Here is a 20,243-nt window from a genome sequence, read left to right as displayed (position 1 = left end):
CTTTTTTTTTGAGAAAACAATTTGTTATAGTGAACCAGAAATAAAAGATTCCACTGAAACTGGAACAGTTAACAGAATATGTTTGAACTCAATTAAATCTTCAAGGGAAATAAGAAGAGTGTCAAACAAGCCAATTAGTGGAGAAGCCAAGATTGATTTGGGATAAACATAAGGATAATCGCATTTCAGCAGGGGTGTCTTCTGAGCCCTCCCAGCTGTTAGTCTGCCATCATTCTCATCATCTCCTAAAGAGGAAGCAGGGCTTAGAGCAGGAGAGCAGGAACAACCAGCGTGGTAATGATGGCTCATATTTGTATAATATGCAGTGCTATGCCTACCGTTCTGACTCTCAAGGAAAACAGACTTTTTTCTAATAAGTTGCAACCAGACAGCCAGCAGCTCTCATAAGGAAAAAACAAGAAAAAAAAGATGAAATGCTACAAGAAGCCTACATCTTTAGGAGCAAAACAAATTATAGATCTTAGTGTGTGGAAAGGGATGGAAAATCCTGGAAAACAAGATTTAGGGTGAGTTAGAAAGATGTACTCTGCACAAGTCAATGGAAAATCAGGTTAACTCTTCAAAATTTGCTAACATTTAAGGGTTGATGAAAATGATAATTGAATTTGTATTTCTTGACAACTTGCTCCAAATTGTACCCAATGTTTCATAGAAATACTACGTAATAGTTCAACTTAGCTGTTTTACTAGCAGTATTTTCAATAAAATGGAGTAAATGAGTAGGAAAATATTTCTCAATTACCAATAACTCTTGGGAGCCGGGGCACCAGTGTGGTCACCACCATTTCCCTTGTGGTGACCAAACCTCCTGGAGGTGGTAATGATACCTGAGAGGTAATAAGTAGCCCCTGAAGTACCCCCCTTGCAAATGCAAAGTTACGAAGGATTACAAACATCACACCATCTTTAAAAACATTTCTGAATATCAATTATTTCAACATCTATTGTCAACCTTTTTCTGCTCCCACACCTTCCTCCATGTGCGACACACTCCATTGAGCCATGCTATCACTTGCAGGAGATGGAGAATAAGCATAATAGGGGCATGCGTCTTTTGAAAAAATGCCCTCTATCGATTTTTACCTGTCCTGCTGGAGGTCAGGGTGGGAGAGCTTCCCTTCCTTTCCACTGTCACTTGACACGGCGAATGACATTAGTGAATTTCCTGGCCTCTGCACGGGCCATATGAGAAGGCTGCCTTGAAGGAGAAATCCTGCTGAAATATGACCAGGAGTTAGTGCACCTGGGTCCTCACCCAGGGTTTGCGGCTAACATTTGACATCCTTTATCTGCAAACTGAAAGGGCTGGATCCATAAGGTCCGGTAGGGCGCTGATATTTTGCTGTTGCATTTTGGCCAGAAGCTGCTGAGCCTTGTATAGTTGCCCAGGATGAAGTTAGTATGTTTTTCTGGAAATCTAAACCCAGGTTGCAAACTGGTGGTCAGATCTGGCATGCAAATGTGTTTTGTTTACACTTCCCAGTGTTTTTTGCTTTTTGTCTTTTTTAAAAAAAAATTCTTTGTCAACACTAAAACAATAGGAGATTTCTCAAAATCACTTCTGGCTTCTCTTAAAAATTTTGATCTGGCACACCACAGCCTCTTCCAGACTGGGCATGCGCTTTTGGGTTCCCCAGGCCTACCTGGCCCACTTTGTTCATTTCCACCCCTTGGCCACTGTAGACACTGGAGTTTGCAACCCCTTTGTTATTTTCTCCATACTCCCTCAGGACAATGGTGCTTTGGAAAGGACACATATTCCAGCCTATTTGAGCTTTCTCTGCTGCTTGCACTGGCCCTGGGAAGGTGGGTTCGTGTGGGCATGTGAGCTGCGGGCATGCCTGTCTGGCTCGTTCATGAGTGCAGAGGGTGGGAGGAGAGCTAGTAGCTGAAAAGCTTGTCAAGGTTCTGAAAAGTTCCCCATCGTTACAGCTGCATAACAGATGTGCAGGTGTATGAGTGTGAACATCTGTGCATCAGGGAGAGATGAGACCAAAAGAGAAAAAAGCTTCTGGGGTTTTCAAGTGCCTTTTTTCCTTGTTGTCTAGGTCCGTGCCACAAACGACGGACGGGTGGCTGCTGTACCCAGCTGGGCTCCCTGTCAGCCCTGAAGCATGCTGTCCTAGGACTCTACCTGCTAGTCTTCCTGATTCTTGTGGGCATCTTCATCTTAGCAGGTAAGAGTACCTTTCCTGTCCTGGCCTTTAAGGATGCGACAGGAGGCAGTAAGCGAGATCAGATGGGAACTGGTGAGCTGGAGCCTCCGCTCTTCATTCCCATGGTCACGAGCCCTAACACTGCCCTTATCACCACGGAAACCACGAAGGAGGAAGCCGACCCATCTTTCTGACTGGGCATGATTCTTAACAGCATTGCCCGTTTCGTGTGGGATGAGGAGTTGGCAGGGGCTGTGTGAGCTTGGGAAATCTCAGTCCAGGAGCAGAGACCTAGCTGCTCTGAGTGGCTCTTGACTTTTTCCGCATCACTGTGTGCATTACATTGGGCCTCTCTGGAGCTCTGTGCACAAAGCAGGCTGGGTCCCTTGTCCTGGGGTGCAATGAAAATAGTCATGAGACGTTGTGCCACTGAGGCTAATCAGCGTCATGGTAAACCTGCTGCCCTTTTGTAGTTATTGGGCGTGGGGTGGGTTTACCCAGTTCAGCCAGGCTCTTCCCCCTAGTTTCTGTCTGCAAGCCAGGCTGGTGATGAGCTGGAGTTTGGAGCCCATTCTCTAGCCAGGAAGAAGCAGAGCTCATGGACTTAGGAAGGGATCAAATGGAGGACCCCATGCTTCGAGCAGCCCAGCTCACCACCCACAGGTCACCCCACCACGATGGAGGTGGTGAAGTAGATAGGGACAGAGGCTGTGATGGTCTCTCCTGACTCCCACCCAGAGAAAGGGATGCTCAATTACCACTTTTCTCACTGGAGGTATGTAGAGCTGACAAAGTAAGCCAAGGGATCACTATATTTCACCCTCACTTGTCTTACATGAGTATCTACTTTGTGCCAGGCTCCATGCCATGATTGAGGACACAGCTAAATAAGATCTAAGGGCTTGCCTCAAGGAGCTCCCAGTCTTGAGGATGAGGCAAGAGCACACAGATAGAGCCCTGTCTCCAGGCAGAATGCGATAGGGACTACGATGGGGACGATATGTCAACACAACAATTGGTATGGTAACCTAGAGTAAAAAGTGTGGGTGTTGCATGGAGAAGTGATAGGGGGGAGGGAGGCTTGCTCAGAGTGAGGCTGCTGGCCAGGTGGAGCTGACTTGAAGTGCTGAGGGTGAGGTCCTTTGGTTAACTCTAGGCCAGAATCTGGAGGTTAAGCTCTTGCTGATAACCTTTCGCTGGCAATCCTGAGGCAGATGCCCAGGACCTCCCTGGTCTTGATTCACTTCCTATCCAGTGAGAATCGTTCTTGGGCCCTGTGATGGGATGGTCAATGCTGCCTTCACCCTCAGGTTTCAACACTCGGGGCAAAGGGCACCATTAGGGGTGGTGTCTGTCCCGCCAACCATTGACCTGGGAGAGTAGCCAACAGCAACAATGAGAAAAACTCATGATTCATCCCAAGGACCAAAGGATGATGTCCAGCCAGAGGCTGATTTGGACATGTTCTTGGGCTGCTCTGTGAGAGATTGGAATCTGGGTTTTGTGGGCTTGGCAGCCACGACCATAACAAATTTCCAGAATGTTTGGAAAGTGTTTCACCCCAGCCGGAAAGCTGGGCTATGGTATTACAAGTACTCTGCTAAACAGGAACTTTTAGGTTACAGAAGAGGGTCTCTAGGAGAGAGCCAGGCTGGTGGGGACCCTGGGGCAGGGCTCTGGAGGCCTGGGAGGCCTGGAAGGGCATCATCTCTAGGGGAAGAGAAGACTTGTAGAGTAATGAAAGGTCTCTTCCGGTGTCTGATGGGCTGACACGTGGAAAAGGGCAGACGTATTCTGTGTGGCCTCAGATGGTAGAACTAGACGAATGGGTGGATTTTGTAAAGAGACAGATTTCCATTCAAAATAGAGGAGAGTTCTAACAAGCTGTGCTGTCCAGCATGCTGCACAGCAGATTTTTCTCTTGGCTTGGAGTTTGAATGGGATTTATGATGACATCCGGGAAGTTTCAGAAAAGAGGGTGAAACATAGTTTCCCAATCTGATGACAATGTTGCCTTGCTTCCTTGGTTGTTCCACGTGGAAACCTGGGGAGGATTTTAATCAAGATCGCCTTTGAACCTGAAGTTTCTGAGTCCCAGATTCTCTGTGTGGAGTAAAAATTTTGGGTGGATTGGAATTGATCTGATGAAGCAGAGCATCATGCTTTATCTCTTGGCTCTGTGGCATGGCCACTGTCACCTCCCCAGTTTCTTGTCTGGAAAATCATGTTGGCCTCTGGGAGAGGCTTAGTGAGAGTGACCAGTGAAAGAATACAGTCACCAGCTACCTCTTCCCTAGGGAGGGGACTTAGGAATGTGGTGGACAAGTCTGGGGTTCTTCAAGGAGGTCCTGCCTCACCTTAGGTGGGAGGTTTCTTCAGGTTACCCTGATTGAAGACCTCCAGTGAGGCTCCCTTTTGGAAAATACCAAGATGGTGAGGAGATCCATGGTTCAGCATAAACCAGAGCTTGCCTGGCCTTCTGTTAGGTATCCTGCTGTGGCCACTTCCCCATCTTGGGTAAAACGTGCTCTCCACTGCCCTGCTGAGGTCACCTTGTACAGGAGGTACAACGGACTGAATTGTGTCCCCCACAAATTTATATGTTGAAGCTCTAACCCCACAAAGTGATGGTATTTGGAAGTTGGGTCTTTGGAGGTAATTAGGTCATGAGGGTAGGGCCCTCATGGTGAGATTAGTGCCCTTATAAGAAGAGGCATGAGAGAGAGAAAAAGGGAGAGAAAGGAGGGGGAGAGATGTCTCTCCACCAGGTGAGGACACAGTGAGAAGGGGCCATCTGCAAGCCAGAAAAAGAGCTGTCACCAACAACTGAATCTGCCCACACCTTGATCTGGGACTTCGCAGCCTCCACAGCTGTGACAATAACATAAATGTCTGCTGTTTAAGCCTCTCAGTCTGTGGTATTTTTTATAGCAGCTCTAGCTGACTAAAACAGGAGGAATTCTTTTTGAACCACTCTTAGACTTCAAAACCTCCTCATCGACACAAAGCTCATACATTTCACAACTGGGTGACAAGATTATCCACTGCAACCCAGTGCCATGTCTGAATATCTGATTGGTAACATCTGATGGGAGTACAAATGCTTCTTCTTACTGTTCACATGGGACTTCTGAATTCATCTCTTTATCTAAGTATTCAAAATAAAAAGCCAATACTGTACCTTGTGTTTATGCATCATCCCAATTTCCTCTGTCAGAAGGTTAATCCAGCCATTGCCCAAATTATTATCTCAGTTGGGCTTTCTACCCCTCATCTAACTACCCATTCCTGACCAGCATCCTCTTGGGACTTTCCTCGGATACTCCCACACCATCGCTGGGTTCTATGCCCACATCATCTTCCAAGGAGGCAGACTGAGTCCATTCTTTCTACTCCCAAATTCTTCTAAGTCTTTCTATCTCTTCAACCCATTTTGTTTAGTACCTGGGCTGATGGTTCCCTATTATGTTTTTGTTCTGTTCCAGACTCATTTTTGGACAATATAGACTATCAGGCTTAAGTTCATGAACAGGAGAATTGAGATTGGCTGGTCACGTGGTCAGGAGGTCCTCAGTCTAGCACTTTAGGGAAGATGTTCTCTGTGATGAAGGTTAAGGGTTAGAGGAGAATCAATCTTACCTGTGACTGTTCTGGGACATCACCATAGTGACAAACATCATCAGGAACTACCTCTTTCTTCCCTTTCCTGTCATGACTCTATTGAGGAATTTGAATTTCCACTGCAAAAATGAAACAGCAGAAAGGGGAAGTGCAAACTTCTGGGGTTCTAATTTGGTGGGAAACTGGAGTATTACAGCTAATGTGGACTACAGAACAGGACCAGGGAGAGTTCCTGGTGAAACATGGTCTCCTCTCCCACCTTAATTTAATCCTCTCTTAACAGCAGCAGTCAGACGTTGCCATCATCCTCAATAAGTGCTTAACTTGTGCATGAGTGTTCAGTGGGTGCCAGCAAGGGAACAAGCCCTGGTGTTTTAGTCCATTCAGGCTGCTGTAATCAACTTCCATAGACAGAGTGGCTTAAACAACAAACATTGATTTCTCATGGTTCTGGGGGCTGGGAGTCTGAGATCAATGTGCTGGCAGATTTGGTGTCTGGTGAGATCCTGCTTCTTGGATCTCACTCTCTTGGATCTCATTTATAGAAGGCCGTCTTCCCTCACTGTCCTCGCTTGGTGGAAGCGGTGAGGGAGCTCTCTGGGGGCTCTTTTATAAGGGCACTAATCCCATTCAAGAGGGTTCCACCTCATGACTTAATCACATCACAAAGGCCCCACCTCCTAATACCATCAAATTAGGGGGTAGGATTTCAACACATGAATTTGGGTGAGACACCAACATTCAGTCTATAGCATGGGAATAAAAAGAATCATGAGATATGATCCCTGCTCTGGGAGGTTTCAAAATCATAAACACACATACCCATTAGGACAGTATGATGTAGCTAATGCTATGAGCCAAATTATGTAAAGGAGAGCCTGATTCCCGAGAGCTGGAGGGGTTAGGGAGGCCTCAGCCTGGGAAGGGCTGAACACTGAGTGATCCAAATGTTGTCTGAACTGAGCACCCCTTTTTCTGATCATCTTGTTTCAAGTAGGTCTGTCCCTGACTCGCAATCAGAGAACAGTGTGCTCAGAGCCCATGTCCATGGATGTGACAGATTACTGACACCATCATGCATCTTGGAATTAAGGGTGTGATGCCTTTGGCCTTTATTGGGACATTCTGTGAGAAACAGCACCGTGAAAGCCCATCCTGTGCTTGTTGCAAGGGTGCTGTTGAGGATGTGGTTCATTCCATTACACGGTGTCAACTAAGAGGGCCCATGGGGAAACCATTTTCTGCCCTAGTCTCAGAAGGAGGTATGCTTTCCTTGAGAACTTAGTTTGTTTGAACCTTTGGGAGACTGTGAATGTGAAAGTAAGTAAAATCGCTTTCAAGGAAGTAATTAATGCAAACTGAGAGTTAGTTGTCATCCATTCTAAGGTGTATGAATTTGAAGGTGATTAAAACGAAAGCCTGGAGACAGATCTGTGGTCCCCCCACAGCAAGTGCCCAGACTTTAGGGAAAGCATTTTTCTGTGGGTCTCATTCCTGCCTCATTTAGCATCTCCAACTTGTTCTTCCTTCATCTTGTTCTCATCTACTCTTATCTTCGTCTATTTTATGTGTCCTTGTAAACTGTCTTAATCCTTCTTGGAACAAGAAAGGGTGTTATGCACAGTTTTGTCTTTTAAAAAATATTCTGTCTACTCTCTGCAAGTTCATGATGTTTTTTAATATGTGAATGGATGAATGACTAAGTAAATGAATGACAGAGACAAGGAAGTGTAGAGGGGATCTTATTTTTGGAAAAAGGTTATTATTTCAGTCTTAGCCAAGTATCGAATGACATGGTAAATATGGAATCACCACTCAAGAACATGTGGCTAGTCAAAGAAGTAGGTGTATAATTAATTATATCAATACACACACACCATAGTATGTACTGGATTGGCATTATAGCATCTAGGGAAAATATTAAGACAGGCAGGATCACGGAGTACCTTATACTGGTTAACACCATGGACTTTCAACCATAGTGTTTGAACCATGGACTCAAACCCGCCTGTCTGGTTTGAAATCCCCTTTCTCCATTACCAGCTATGTGACACTGACCAAGTTACTTGAGCTTTCTGTGCCTGAGTTTCCCCATCTGAGAATTGGAGAAAGAAGTATACCCACCTCATTGGGTTGTTATGAGAGTTAAATAAGTGAATATATCTAAAGCTCTTAGGAAAGTGCCTGGCATACAGTATGCACGATAGAAGTAGTAGCCATCATTGTTGTTTTTATAGTCTTAGTATTACCACTACTGTTAGCATTATTACTCATGTTTTTCTTGCTTTTCTTTGCAGTCAATTAAGCTTGATAATGTGAACTGAGAGAAAAAGTTTGGTCCATTCCCAGCTCATCCATTAACACTCTATAACCTTGGGAAAAATCACTTTGCTGTCTGAACCTTAGGACACTTATTTGTAAAATGAGCAGGTTAAACTAGATCAGTTCCTCAAAGTTTTGACCGTGACCTACATTAAGAAATATATTTTACGTCACAGCTAGTTCACATATAAACACATAACTGAAATCATCTTAAATGTGGGATGAATGCTGATGATTTTCTATTCTATTCATTTTTCAAAAACTAGTCACAACCCGTACATTTATTTCATGGTCCACGAACAGGATACAAACCATCATCTGAAAAACAATGGGCTAAATGATAGCTCTATTACTCTGTGTGTCTTTCAGACATTCTAAGAAAATAGCTATATTCTCTTCAGGCTATGGGCTTTGAGGGTAAACCTCTAAGTTCAAATCCGGGCTGTGCCATTGAAAGCTTCTATAATCTTGGGGCAAATAATTTAACTTCTCAAATCCTCAGTTTCCTCATCTATCAAATGGGATGAAATAGTACCTAACCCAAGGGTTGTTGTGATTAATTAATTAATACATGAAAACTCGTAGTGCCTGGCACGTAAAAAGTACTCAATTAATGTTAGATATTATTATTATCATCATCATTATTGGAATAATCCGAGGGATTTTGCTGTCAGAATAGCAAAGGATTAGAAACCTACTCTTTTAGCCTGAGTACCCAGTGGTTTTGTCCACAAACGGAGAGAATTGTGTGCTTGGTGTGGTGGGAGGGCATGTGCCCATGGCCCACACATTTCTAATAAACACACAGGGGAAGCCTGGAGACTTTGTCTGGGTGATCCTGGGCTTGCCATGACAGCGCAGGGCTCAGTACGCCAAGAAATAGGATAGTGTTGTCAGCACTGTGGCTCCTCTGGGGAGGGAGTGAGCGAGCCAGCTCTGTGATGCCATTCCCACGTGGCACTCAGGAGCTTGGCAGGGCCTCAGAAGACGTCTTGTGCAACCTCCCTCCCAGAGCAAGACCTTCCCTCCTGACTTCCCAGACCGACAAGGTGTTCTGCCTCTACTGAAGAACAGCCACAAGTCACAGAAACTTCTTCCTAATCTTCCTTGATTATCCCACACATGCTGGTTCTAGTCCCTTTTGCAGGAACAAGTCAGAACAAGGCTTTCTCCTCATCCTTGTGATTGTTCTGCAGCGAGTTGAAAATACTAGTACTTTCAACAGTAGCTCATTGGACCTGGTTTGGAGAACTCTGTGTGTGTGTATGCCTCTATCTTCACACTCACCACATTATACTGAAGTTATCAATTTATCTGCTTGCTCCCCTTCTGGTCCAAAACAAGGCTCTTTGATGATAAGGTGCTGTGTCAGGTTCGTCTCTGTACTCCCAGTCCTAGCATGATACCCCCCACACAGGAGGTGCTCAGATAGTGTTTGGCCCAAACTGAACACCTCAACATAATGGCCATACCCCACCTTCCATCCCCACTCAACAAGGTGCAGGTTTGAGTGGTCAGTGGAATTAGACACAGTACTGCATGTGTGCTGGGCTGTGGCTAACTTTGATCTGGACACTCCACGTATGCTGATGGAGCCTAAATCTGTGTGAACTCTTCTAGCAGCAACTCATAGTAATACAGAACACCACACCCCAAAGGTGGAATACTACGTAGCCATTAATAATCATGTCCATTCGCCAGCCCACCCCAACCCCGGATCTCTTTCAAAGAAAACAGTGCCTAGTGAGGGCTCCTCCGACCTATGTCGGTACATCTGGCTTTTGTTGGTTTTGTGTTGCTTTAACTTAAATGCAGATTCTGTTAGTGATCCCAGTTAAATGTCATCACGCTGGTCTCTGCCAAGTATTACAGCTTGTTGGATCGATTTGAATGTGGATTTGGACATCTGTCATTTAGCTTTCTCCTTCAGCCTCGTGTCATCAGTCGTGTCTGAGCCAGTATCCCAACCCAATCTCCACTCCACAGCCTGCCGCCACGTGCACGGTTCCCAGGAGGTTATGAGCAAAGGCACGCCAGCCCATGCACACACTTTGCTGTCCTGTGAGGTGAGGTGGGGTCACCTCAAAGACCCCCCAGCAGCCTGAGAATCTGCTTTCCCCTTGCATCCCACTTTGGCTGCGTGGGCCTTCCCAAGCTTATCAGAGCTTTCCCAGCAGAAGGTGCCTCAGCCTCACCTTAGCTCAGGGGAGTGGGAGAAAAAAGGAGGAAAAGAATCTCGACACCCTCACTTTCCATGAAAGATTCCACTGCCCAGGATGCGGGGTCTTTCATATCTCTCTGACTTTGATGGATGCCTCCAACCACCCCTGAAATGAGAAAAGTGGGCATGGGGGAAGGTTGCCCGCAAATTTGATAATGTGCTTTCTGGGTCTTCAGTCAAATCATTATAATAATTAGATAGGAGAGAGCAGAGGGCCGATCTCAGCTACATCCCCCTGGAACCCTTCTTCTAGACGAAGGGCCAAATCTGTCCACCGCTTGTTTTTGTCAATAAAGTTTTATCAGCACACAGCCTTGCTCATTCATTTGTGTATTGTCTATGGCTGCTCTTGTGCTACCACAGCAGAGCTGAGTAATTATGACAGACACCATACGGCCTGTAGAGTCTAAAATAGTGACTCTCTAGTCTTTTACAGGAAGGTTTTGCCAACTCCGTCTCTAGGCTTACATTGATCATTAATTAGCCCTTTCATCTTTTACCTCTAGATTGTACTCTATAATTTTCAAAGAATTTTCCCATACTTTATTTCACCTAATCCTCCTGATAATCAAAGGGATCCAGAAAAGAGTTCACAGTGGTATACGGATGAGGAGACTGAGTCTCAGAGGAGTGGCTGTGCTGGCCCACAGTCCCACAGCTGGAGAGAGGGAGGCTGGAGCATGGACAGCAGGACCATGTGAATCCAGGACTTCTCTTACTCTGGACTCCTGTCGGAGGCAGTATTTATTGCCTAGTGGCAAAGTGCATGGGAGCTGGAAACAGAGTGTCAGGGTACAAATCTTGGCTTTGCCACTTACTGTGCGACCTTGGGCAAGTTATTCAAGCTTCCTGAGGGTTATTGTCCTTGTCTATAAAGCGGAAGTGATAACACTCCCCACTCCCAATCGTGCTGGTGAGGATTGAATGAATCCATCCATGTAAACTGCCCGCAACAGCCCATGGCCCGTAGTCAGTATGATCAGTGTTTGTTAGGTGATTATAATTGACTGTAACTCCTGCCAACTGTACGTAATCCAGCCCTCATTTCACCCTGCTATATAGGAAATATCAAGAGAAACTTGTCAACTGCTTTGATTTCCATCCAAGGAGCCAGGATTGGAGGAAACTTTAGAGGCACTGTGAACGCAGCACCCAGATCTTGCTAAGAAAAGAAATTTTCTTATTTAAGCAAGAAGAAGATGGGAATGGCCTTGAGTTAGTCTCTTGCTTCCTTCTGCTGCTTGCATCTCCCTCGTCACGGCTCAGCCTCGTACCTTCAAAACCTACCTTTCCTTCTGCTTTCTGGTTCTGTCTTCTGCTGCACGTGCCAGAGCTATGATAAAGTGGACTTAGTCACGAACTGATGGCTTTGAGTTTGCACTGGGATTGAAGCCAAGCTTGTTCAAACAAGAGATTGAACAAGCTCTTGTTCTCTGCCCTTTTGGAGAGGAGTTATAAACTCTTAGAATTTCTGCGATGATCCTGTAGGCATCATGCCTTGTCTGCCGCCGCCCAAGGGCCTGGAGCCCTCTCACATCAAATCCAGAACAACAAACCCTTGTTGAGTGCCAGCAATGTGCCTGGCACTGGGTTAGACACAGCGAGATATGAAGGGGACCAAAGGGAGGAGCTGCTGTAAAGGTCGCACCAACTGGAGAGCAGATACGCAAACATAAACTATAAAACACAGTGGAGAGCAAAGAACAGACATTTTGGAACAAGGCAAACCTGCATCCAGATATCAGCTTGATCTTTTATGAGTTGTGACCTGGGGAGGTTATTTAAGCCTCATTTTTAAAAAGCCATTAAAATGGGGACAAGGTGATCACTTGTCGGTATTGTGACGATTCCCTGAGATGACACATAAGTGCCTTGCGCAATGCCTGGCTTACAACAGGGGCTCCATGAAGGATGCCCTGTAAATCTCAAAACAGAGGTAGTAAAATATTCTGAGAAGTTCATATTAAGGCAGTGGAGCAACCGATTAGTCTCCGTTGCTGCAGCGCTGCGCCTGCTTCACCTCGAAATCTTGGAGTCCCTAGGAGCTCAGTCCTTGGCCGCCTTCTCTTCTTTAACTGAACTCTCTTCCTCATGATCTCCATCAAATTCCATCTCTGACTTCACCTCTGACTTTTGCCCTGAATGCTACACTAATATGTTTAATTTCCCACTTGTGTTGTTTCCACTTGGGTATTTAATAAGCATCTCAAACTCAACATGTGAACAGAACTCTTGATTTTCCCTCCCAAACTTGTTTCTCTCCATTCTTTTCCATCTCTATAAAGGACAACATGATCTACCCAGCTGTATTAACCAAAAACCAAGGAGTCCTCCTAGATTTATCTCCCCACCTCCCATGGGCACTCCATCAGCAAGTCCTGGTGGGCTCCATCGTCTCTCACCTGGACCCTCCAACTGCCTCCCAGGTGGAGGTGCTAGAATTAGCAACTAAAAATACAGGATGCCCTGATAAATTGGAATTTCAGATACACAATGAATAAGTTTCTAGTATAAGCATGTCTCAAATATGTGGCTGGAGGGCCCGGGAGGAAAGATGTCAAGGCCAAGAGCTTCTCACGTAATCCGCCAGTCTCAAGTCTGCAGTGGTGTTGGTGGTAGTGATGGTGGGAGGTGGCCCTCCCTAGTTTCTCTCTTGTTCCAGCAGAGGCTAGTAACTCCTTATTGTGGCCTCCAGGCAGATGGTGTGTTTGGTCTTGTTAGGATAATGTCCAGCTTCACCCCATGCCTTCCATCTCTGAGACCTCTCTCAGAGATGGGAAATCTGCGTCTTCTTGGCTACAACTGTCCTTCCAGCTGAGCTGCCCAGCGTGGCCTGATGGCTGGCGGGCATCCCTGGAACTCCTGCCCTTCTCTGTGATCCTTCGTGAGAGCCCCACATTCCCTGACATCCTTTTTGGAGCAATCCAAGGGACGTAGAGAACTGGGGCCTGGGGTGGGGTGGGGATGGGGGTGGGGCTGTGTGGCCCCTCCCTGCATTCCTGTCTCACCCTGCTGATGTGGTCCAATTCCATAGCCTCCCCAACCCAGAAAGTTTTAGAAGAGAAGCAGGCCCCAGCTCTCCTCCAGCTCAGGGAACATGAGTGGCCTCTCCCAACGGTCCCCTGTAATGCTCCTCTCTGATGAGAACATCAGTCTGAGGTCAGCTGTCATCTAGTGGGGCTACCTGGAGCCAGCCCCCCTTGTCACAGAGATCCCTACCTCATCTTTGGAGCCCCTTCTCCCACTTAGCACCCACATGAATAAGGTGGGGGGGGTGGCAGTGAAGAAGGTGTCCCGAGTGACTTTCAGGAGGCCATGGTGCTGGGTCCCAGGGTGGGAGGTGGAGGAGTCACACAGAACCCTGGCCATGCCGCGTTGCTCTGGGAGGGAGTCCTCCTGCAAAGGCCTTTGTTTCTCTTCTTGCTGTTGTCAACAACGATGGGGTCTGGCCAGCTGTCCTCGTGAATCATTTCAGCATATTATCTGAAAGTAATAATAACAAAAAGGCAGAGTTTTGGAAAAACTTTATCTTTTGGGGAGGAGTCGAAGAAAGGCTCTCTTATTTACCCGTTAACACTTCTCCCTGACCATTAGCCATGGCCCCTGAGCACGAATAAATGAGCAAATTGCCTTGAGGAAGTCAGTGTTCTTTCAGGATCCAAAAAGCCATTTATATCCTTTGGCTCAGAAATCCTACTCCATTTGTCTGAAGGAAACGATTACAAAGAAAGAAAATAGCATGTGTACAAAACTCTTAGCAACGTTATTCATGACCACTCAAGACTGGGAAAAACCTAAATGTCCAACCTGAGGGGGTTGTTTGGCTAAATTGTGGTAAATCACCACAAAGGAATATTACACAGCCATTCCGAGTGATAGCTATGAAGCAACATGAGAAAATGTTTATGAAGTCGTGTTAATGGAAAAAGACTGCCCAATTGCGTGTGCACTCAGGGTGCAGTTGTGCAAGCAGATGTGCATACGAAGGGAGGAAGGGTGGGAGGCAGCTCGGAGACATGCAAACAACTGCGGTCCACCGGGAAGCTTCTTGGTACAATTTCTTCTCTTTCAATTTCCTCTAATGTTGTTGGAGTTTTAATAAAACCACCCATTTAAAAAGCCATGGAATCCTTCTGTAAGCCCGAGAACACAGCACACAGCCCTGGGCTGCCCGGAGCCACCGGCACACCCTCAGGTGGGGCCAGTAGGTCTCTCCCTGTTGAGTCTCCAAACGTGCGCCAGCGCTGCCCCTGTCCGGTCCCAGGTGGCTGCCAGCAGAGGCTCCCTGGAGTCGGGGACTAGAAGACACTCCTGCCACAGATGGAGAAGCTGGGCAAGTGCCCAAGGGCACACAGCAAGGGAGGGGCCTGCCGAGTGACCAATAAAACCAGAGCTGGAAGCATTAGTCCTGGCCTCAACTTTGTAAATGAGACTGAGGCCCAGGGTGGGGAAGCGTCCCGCCCAGGCCTTCCCACGCCTCTGTGCCCAGTGGGGACTTGCACTCAAGCCTCCAGATGCCCCAGACTCCTGATTCCCTGGAAGCCCTGAATTCCTGCGCTCCCTCCTTAGGGGCCCCAGGCACCCAGCCCCAGACACATGCTTCCTGGCGCCTCTCTGGGCTCCCCATGCTCACTGGTTTGCTTTTTTTTTTTTTTTTAAATAACTTCTACCTTCTTTGGGAATAAAGTCATTATTTGGGAGTAAAGTCAAATGCTCCAAATTTCTGTTTAAACTGATTTCTTTTTTCCTTTAGCTTTTCTCCCAGCTTTATTGATGTATAATTGACGAATAAAAATTGTATATATTTAAGATATGCAACTTGATATTTTGAAATACATACACATTATGAAATGATCACCACAATCAGGCTAATTAACAAAACCATCATGTCACATAGTTATGATTTGTGTGTATGCGGTGAGGACACTTAAGATGTATTCTCTCGGCAAATTTCAAGCATACAATACAGTATTAACTATGGTCATCATGCTGTACCTTAGATTTCCAGAACTTATTCACTGTGCACAACTGCAACTCTAACCCTTTGACCGCCTTCTCCCCTTGTCCCCCACACCCTAGCCCCTGGAGACCATCATTCCGCTCTCTGCTTTTATGAGTTTGACTTTTTTATTTTATTTTATTTTATTTTATTTTCTGCTTTATCTCCCCAAACCCCCCCTGTATGCAGTTGTATATCTTAGTTGCAGGTCCTTCTAGTTGTGGGATGTGGGACGCCGCCTCAACGTGGCCTGATGAGCAGTGCCATGTCCGCGCCCAGGATCTGAACCCTGGGCCGCCGCAGCAGAGCGCACAAACTTAACCACTCGGCCACGGAGCCGGCCCCTGAGTTTGACTTTTTTAGACTGCACGTTTAAGTGAGGTCAGACAGTATTTGTTTTCCTGTGTCTGGCCTTTAGCGTAGCGCCCTCTAGCTTCATCCATGTTGTCACGCATGGCAAGATCCTCCCTACTTGTTTTCCATAGTGGCTGCACCAGTTTACATGCCCACCGACCGGCCACAAGGGTGACTACCACCTGACACACACAGCGCTACCTTCTCTCAGGTTAGGTGCACGCTTCGGTGCTGTGACCCTTGTGTCCTGACGTATTAGCTTTTGCAGCTTCCACCACCTCGTGCACGTTTGTGCATATTTGTGCATGCTCTGAGCACTCTAGTCCCTACTTTTTTCCATACAGCCAGCTGACTTCTGGACAGTGCTAGAGAGCACCCTCTGGGTGGGAGAGGAAAGGGCTCCAGCAGCATGTCACCTGTGTCCCTTCACTCTGGACTTTGGGGCCACTAGATGTGTCCCTTTCCTGACCCTTCAGGGAGCCTCCCTGTTGCTTTGAATACCTGGCCCCAGGGCCCCCTGCCTGGGTCTTTGAGATCTCTCCGCTCTGCACCCGACTCTACCATCCCAAACCATCCCAGCCAGCCCACCGCTTCCTCATTGCCTTTGGTCCTGGTTGTCAACCTCAGGCCATCTGGTTTCCCTCTGGACTAGACTGCAGAAAGAGGGAACAGGATGGTGTTAGTCAGCTCAAGCTGCCATAACACAATACTACAGACTGGGTGTCCGAAACAACAGAAACGTATTTTCTCACAGTCAGGAGGCTGCAAGTCCGAGATAAGGTGGCGGCAGACTCGCTTTCTCCTGAGGCCTCTCTCTGGCTCACAGATGGCTTCTCGCTTGTCCTCACATGGCCCTTCCTCTGTGCTTGTGCATCCCTGGTGTCTCTCCCTTTTCTTATAATTCCACAGTCCTATTGGATTAGTGCCCGATCTTTACAACCTCAGTTCACCTTAATTACTTCCTTAAAGGCCCTGTCTCCAAATACAGTCACAGCAGGCTTAGGGCTTCAACATATGACCTTGGGAGGAACACAGTTCAGTTCGTAACAAGGATCAGGAAAAACATCCCTGGCTGGTTCTGCTTCTGGGTCAGATATCTGTGTGCATCAGACCTTATCCTGCGAAAGGGCCCTGCTCTAAGTGATAATTCCATGCCCTGTTGTGCTAAAAAAGAGTTCCCATCACCTTCTGTCTCGTTGTGGCTTATTACCAAAGGCCCCATTCTGTTACCCAAGCTTGGCCTTTGCCTGGTCCCAAAAGGAGTTGGGTATGTGTCACAATGACCAGCTGAGGGCTCAGGGCCAAGGGAAGCCATGCTTTGTGGATCTCAGCCCACGGCCTTAGGTGGTGGCAGCAAAGGCAGGAGAGTCCACCCTCGTATTCCAACTTTGGGCTAGTCAAAAAATGGCTCCCCAGGTGGATCAGTTTCCTAGGATTGTCAAAATGAAGCACCACAAACTGAGTGGCTTAGAGCAACAGGAATTTATTTTCTCACAGTTCTGATGGCTAGAAGTTCAAAATCAAGGTATAGGTAGAGCCATACTCCTTCCAGAGGCTCTAGGGGAGAGCCCTTCCTTGTCTCTTCTAGCTTCTGGTAGTTGTCGCTTAGTATTTTTTGGCCTGTAGATGGATCTCTATAATCTGTGCCTCTATCTGCACATGGCCTTATTCCTGTGTCTCTGTGTCTTTGTGTCCAACTACCCTCTTCTTATAGGGCTACCAGGCCTATCGGATTTAGGGCCCACCCTAATCCACTATGACTTTAACTTAACTTGAGTACATCTTATTTTGGGGGTCTTATTTGCAAATAAGGTCACATCACAGCTTCTCTGGGTAGACATGAATTTAGGGGCAGCCTACCCAATCCAGGATACCAGGGAATGATCAGCAGGAAAGTACACTTCTCTGGTGAAAAGTTTGGAAAGGAAGAAGCTGTTGGGCTCCCTCTTCTCCTGTTAAATCTCAGGGGGCCTCCCTATTCTGTATTCTTTCATGAGATGGTCCATCAGGTGTGGCCACAAGAGGAGACAGAGGAGAGGCTCAGGAAAACAAAGTTTATTGCACTCACAGGTCCTAGAGACAGGAGGCACGGCATACCACGCAGGGCTGCATGGGGAGGCACCAGGTGGCCGGGAGGCAGAAGACAGGGGTGAGGGGAGCACTTAGGCCATGGTCTTTATTAGGGTTTCTGCGAGAAAGGTAAGGCAGGGCAGGATAAACAGTTTAGGTTTAGGATTGGCTAGTTTGAATCATTTTGTTGGGTTTGGGGCTGTAGGTGGTCTTGAATTGCCTGGTGTTTGGCCCTGGGGTGATTAGGACAGAGGAAAATTGCCTCCCGCGGTGCACAGGCCAGATGGAAGAGGTGAGGCTCTGGACTGGGTTCATTTGCATGTCAAAGACATGCTCGGGGCTGCGCCCTTTGGGATCCCCAAGAATTGGGAAGCCCAGGAAGGGGCAATCTCTCTCCAGCCAGGAAGGTTTTTTTAAGATGCCAAAACAGCAGAATATAGGAAATTAAAATTATATGCAACACACCCCCACCCATGGGAAAGAGGAAGGACCTGGCTTCCTTGGTCCCCAGCTCCTGTATACCAGTGCAGCCCTCTGGGTGGCCTGAGGCAGCGGGTGGGGGGGTGGTGTTCACATTGCAGATCAGGTTCCATCCTCTGCCTTACCCTGTGACCAAGGGCAGGTCAGCAGCTGCACCAGGAGGACAGGCCCCCACACTGGTGGTCTGATCTCCAGCTCTCAGCCCCAGCATTGCCACTGGCTGTATTACCTTGGGCAGGAGGCCTTGCCCCTGGGAGCCTCAGGGACCTGATCATTTGACATATCAATGGTCACTAGTCATTGGCTGCCTAGAAAACCCATTTCTACTTTGGGGCTCTTTAGAGGTTATATCTGGGACTCCAGGTTGGCAATTTTGGGACTCAACTTTCGAAGTCCCATCAGCTCTGAAAAATTCTAGGTCCTAGAAAGGAACCATGGCACCTGCTCCCTGGCGTTCCCTTTTGCATCCACGTAGCGCATCTTTCATCTTGCTCTCGTATTAAGACTGGCGGTCTCTATCTGACTCCCCACTATACTGTGACCTCCGCGAGGGCAGGGGCCATATCTGAACACCTGTGTATCATCCACATTAGCCTAGATTTTGGAATTACACGGACCTGGGATCCAATCTCATTCTGCTCCATTTTACTCTGCGACTTTGGGCAAATTACTTAACCTCTTTGAGGTGCAGTTTGCTTATCTGTAAAGTGGGGGTCTTAATGCCATCCCCTGAGTAATGTAGTGCCCCTTGAATGAGACAATGTACTTAAGCACCCACCATTCCTCTTGGGACGGAGTCCCATACATGGTAATATCACAGTAGTTCCTGGTGTGGGCTACATAATAAGATGCTTAGTCCACACTAACCTATTTTTTTCTCAGAGCTAGTGCTCAAATAGGCATTTTATGCAGCTCTCAATGGGCTTAGCTGAATGAGTGCATGGATGGTATCTGTTAATATACATTCAAGGGTAAAAATCAGCCTTGGGGTTCCTGGGCATTGCTGAGGATGGACAAGGTTAGTATTGCCTTGAGACCCAGGCAAATGGAGTGGAGCCCCTGCCCTGTCCCCATACTTTAGAGGTCCCCACTCAGTCCCTCATCTGGTCACATCCCATCCCACAAGGTGAGGAGTCCTAAGGACTGACAGAACAAGCCCTCTGGAGCCCATGACCCCCTCCTTCTGGGCCGTGCTCCAGCCCTGGCCCTGGAATTTCCTGCCCTGAAGGAAATTTTCATGCCCAGTTTTCCTCCAGAGCCTTTAGATCGTCCAACTGAGGGCAAATCTCACTGCTGGCTGGAGGGTGGCAAAGTGGGAGCTGTCTGCAGGTGCAGGGCCCCCACCGAGGAATGGGAGGATGGAACTTGGATGTTCAGGCTGGGGTGTCCCCAAGCATCCCCAGCTGGGATGTCAAGGCCCACTGTGGTACAGGACCACCCAGGGGCAAAGTGGGGCCGAGGCTCCCCTCACAAGGCAGGGGCCTGGACCAGGCTCTGGGTAGGCGTACGTGTTTCTGGCACCTCCGAGGTCTGGCTCTTGTCAAAGCCCAGACTTGGGTGATTTAATGGCAAGGAATGTGTTGGTGTCACTGCCTCAGACCCAGGGGCTGGGCTCCAGTTGGCAGTGCCGATGTGCTAAGCCCTTGCCCTCCTTGGTGGATCTGGACCTCCCCTTGCTGCGAGGACTCAGCTCAGAGGCAGCCAGCGGGTGGCGTTGCTGTCAGCTCAGGTCTCACTGTGAGGAACGATGGTTTGCTGAGCATGTTTACTGGGCCTTCCCCAGCGTCTGCTTGGGAACCCTGTTGGTGGCCCCAGACCTGCCCAGGACCAGCCTGCTCCTTCATGAGTGGCAGCCCCATCGGCCCAGCCAAGTCACTCCAGCGACAGTTCTTTCTGCAGTAGCACTTCCTTCGGTGTCTGGGGCAGAGGCTCCTCTCGTGTGCCACCCCACTGCAGCCCCCAGCTCCTCTTCAGGAGCCACACCCATTTCTACCACCCC

The 20,243-nt window shown here is 47.7% G+C and overlaps 1 protein-coding gene across 2 annotated transcripts in view; it reads left to right on the top strand.

Annotated features, from left to right (window-relative positions):
- The window catches only part of SCARA5 (scavenger receptor class A member 5), a 114,939-nt gene that overhangs the window by 29,384 nt on the left and 65,312 nt on the right, over positions 1-20,243 (top strand). For both annotated transcript variants that reach the window (XM_014737808.3, XM_023636203.2), the window contains exon 3: positions 2,070-2,198. In XM_014737808.3, coding sequence (XP_014593294.2) covers positions 2,070-2,198 — 129 coding nt within the window. The remainder of the gene's footprint in view (positions 1-2,069; positions 2,199-20,243) is intronic.

Source organism: Equus caballus, chromosome 2, assembly GCF_041296265.1.
Source record: "Equus caballus isolate H_3958 breed thoroughbred chromosome 2, TB-T2T, whole genome shotgun sequence".
Taxonomy (NCBI): domain Eukaryota; kingdom Metazoa; phylum Chordata; class Mammalia; order Perissodactyla; family Equidae; genus Equus; species Equus caballus.
The sequence above is the reverse complement of the archived record's forward strand: the minus strand, read 5'-3'. Positions and strand labels throughout refer to the sequence as shown.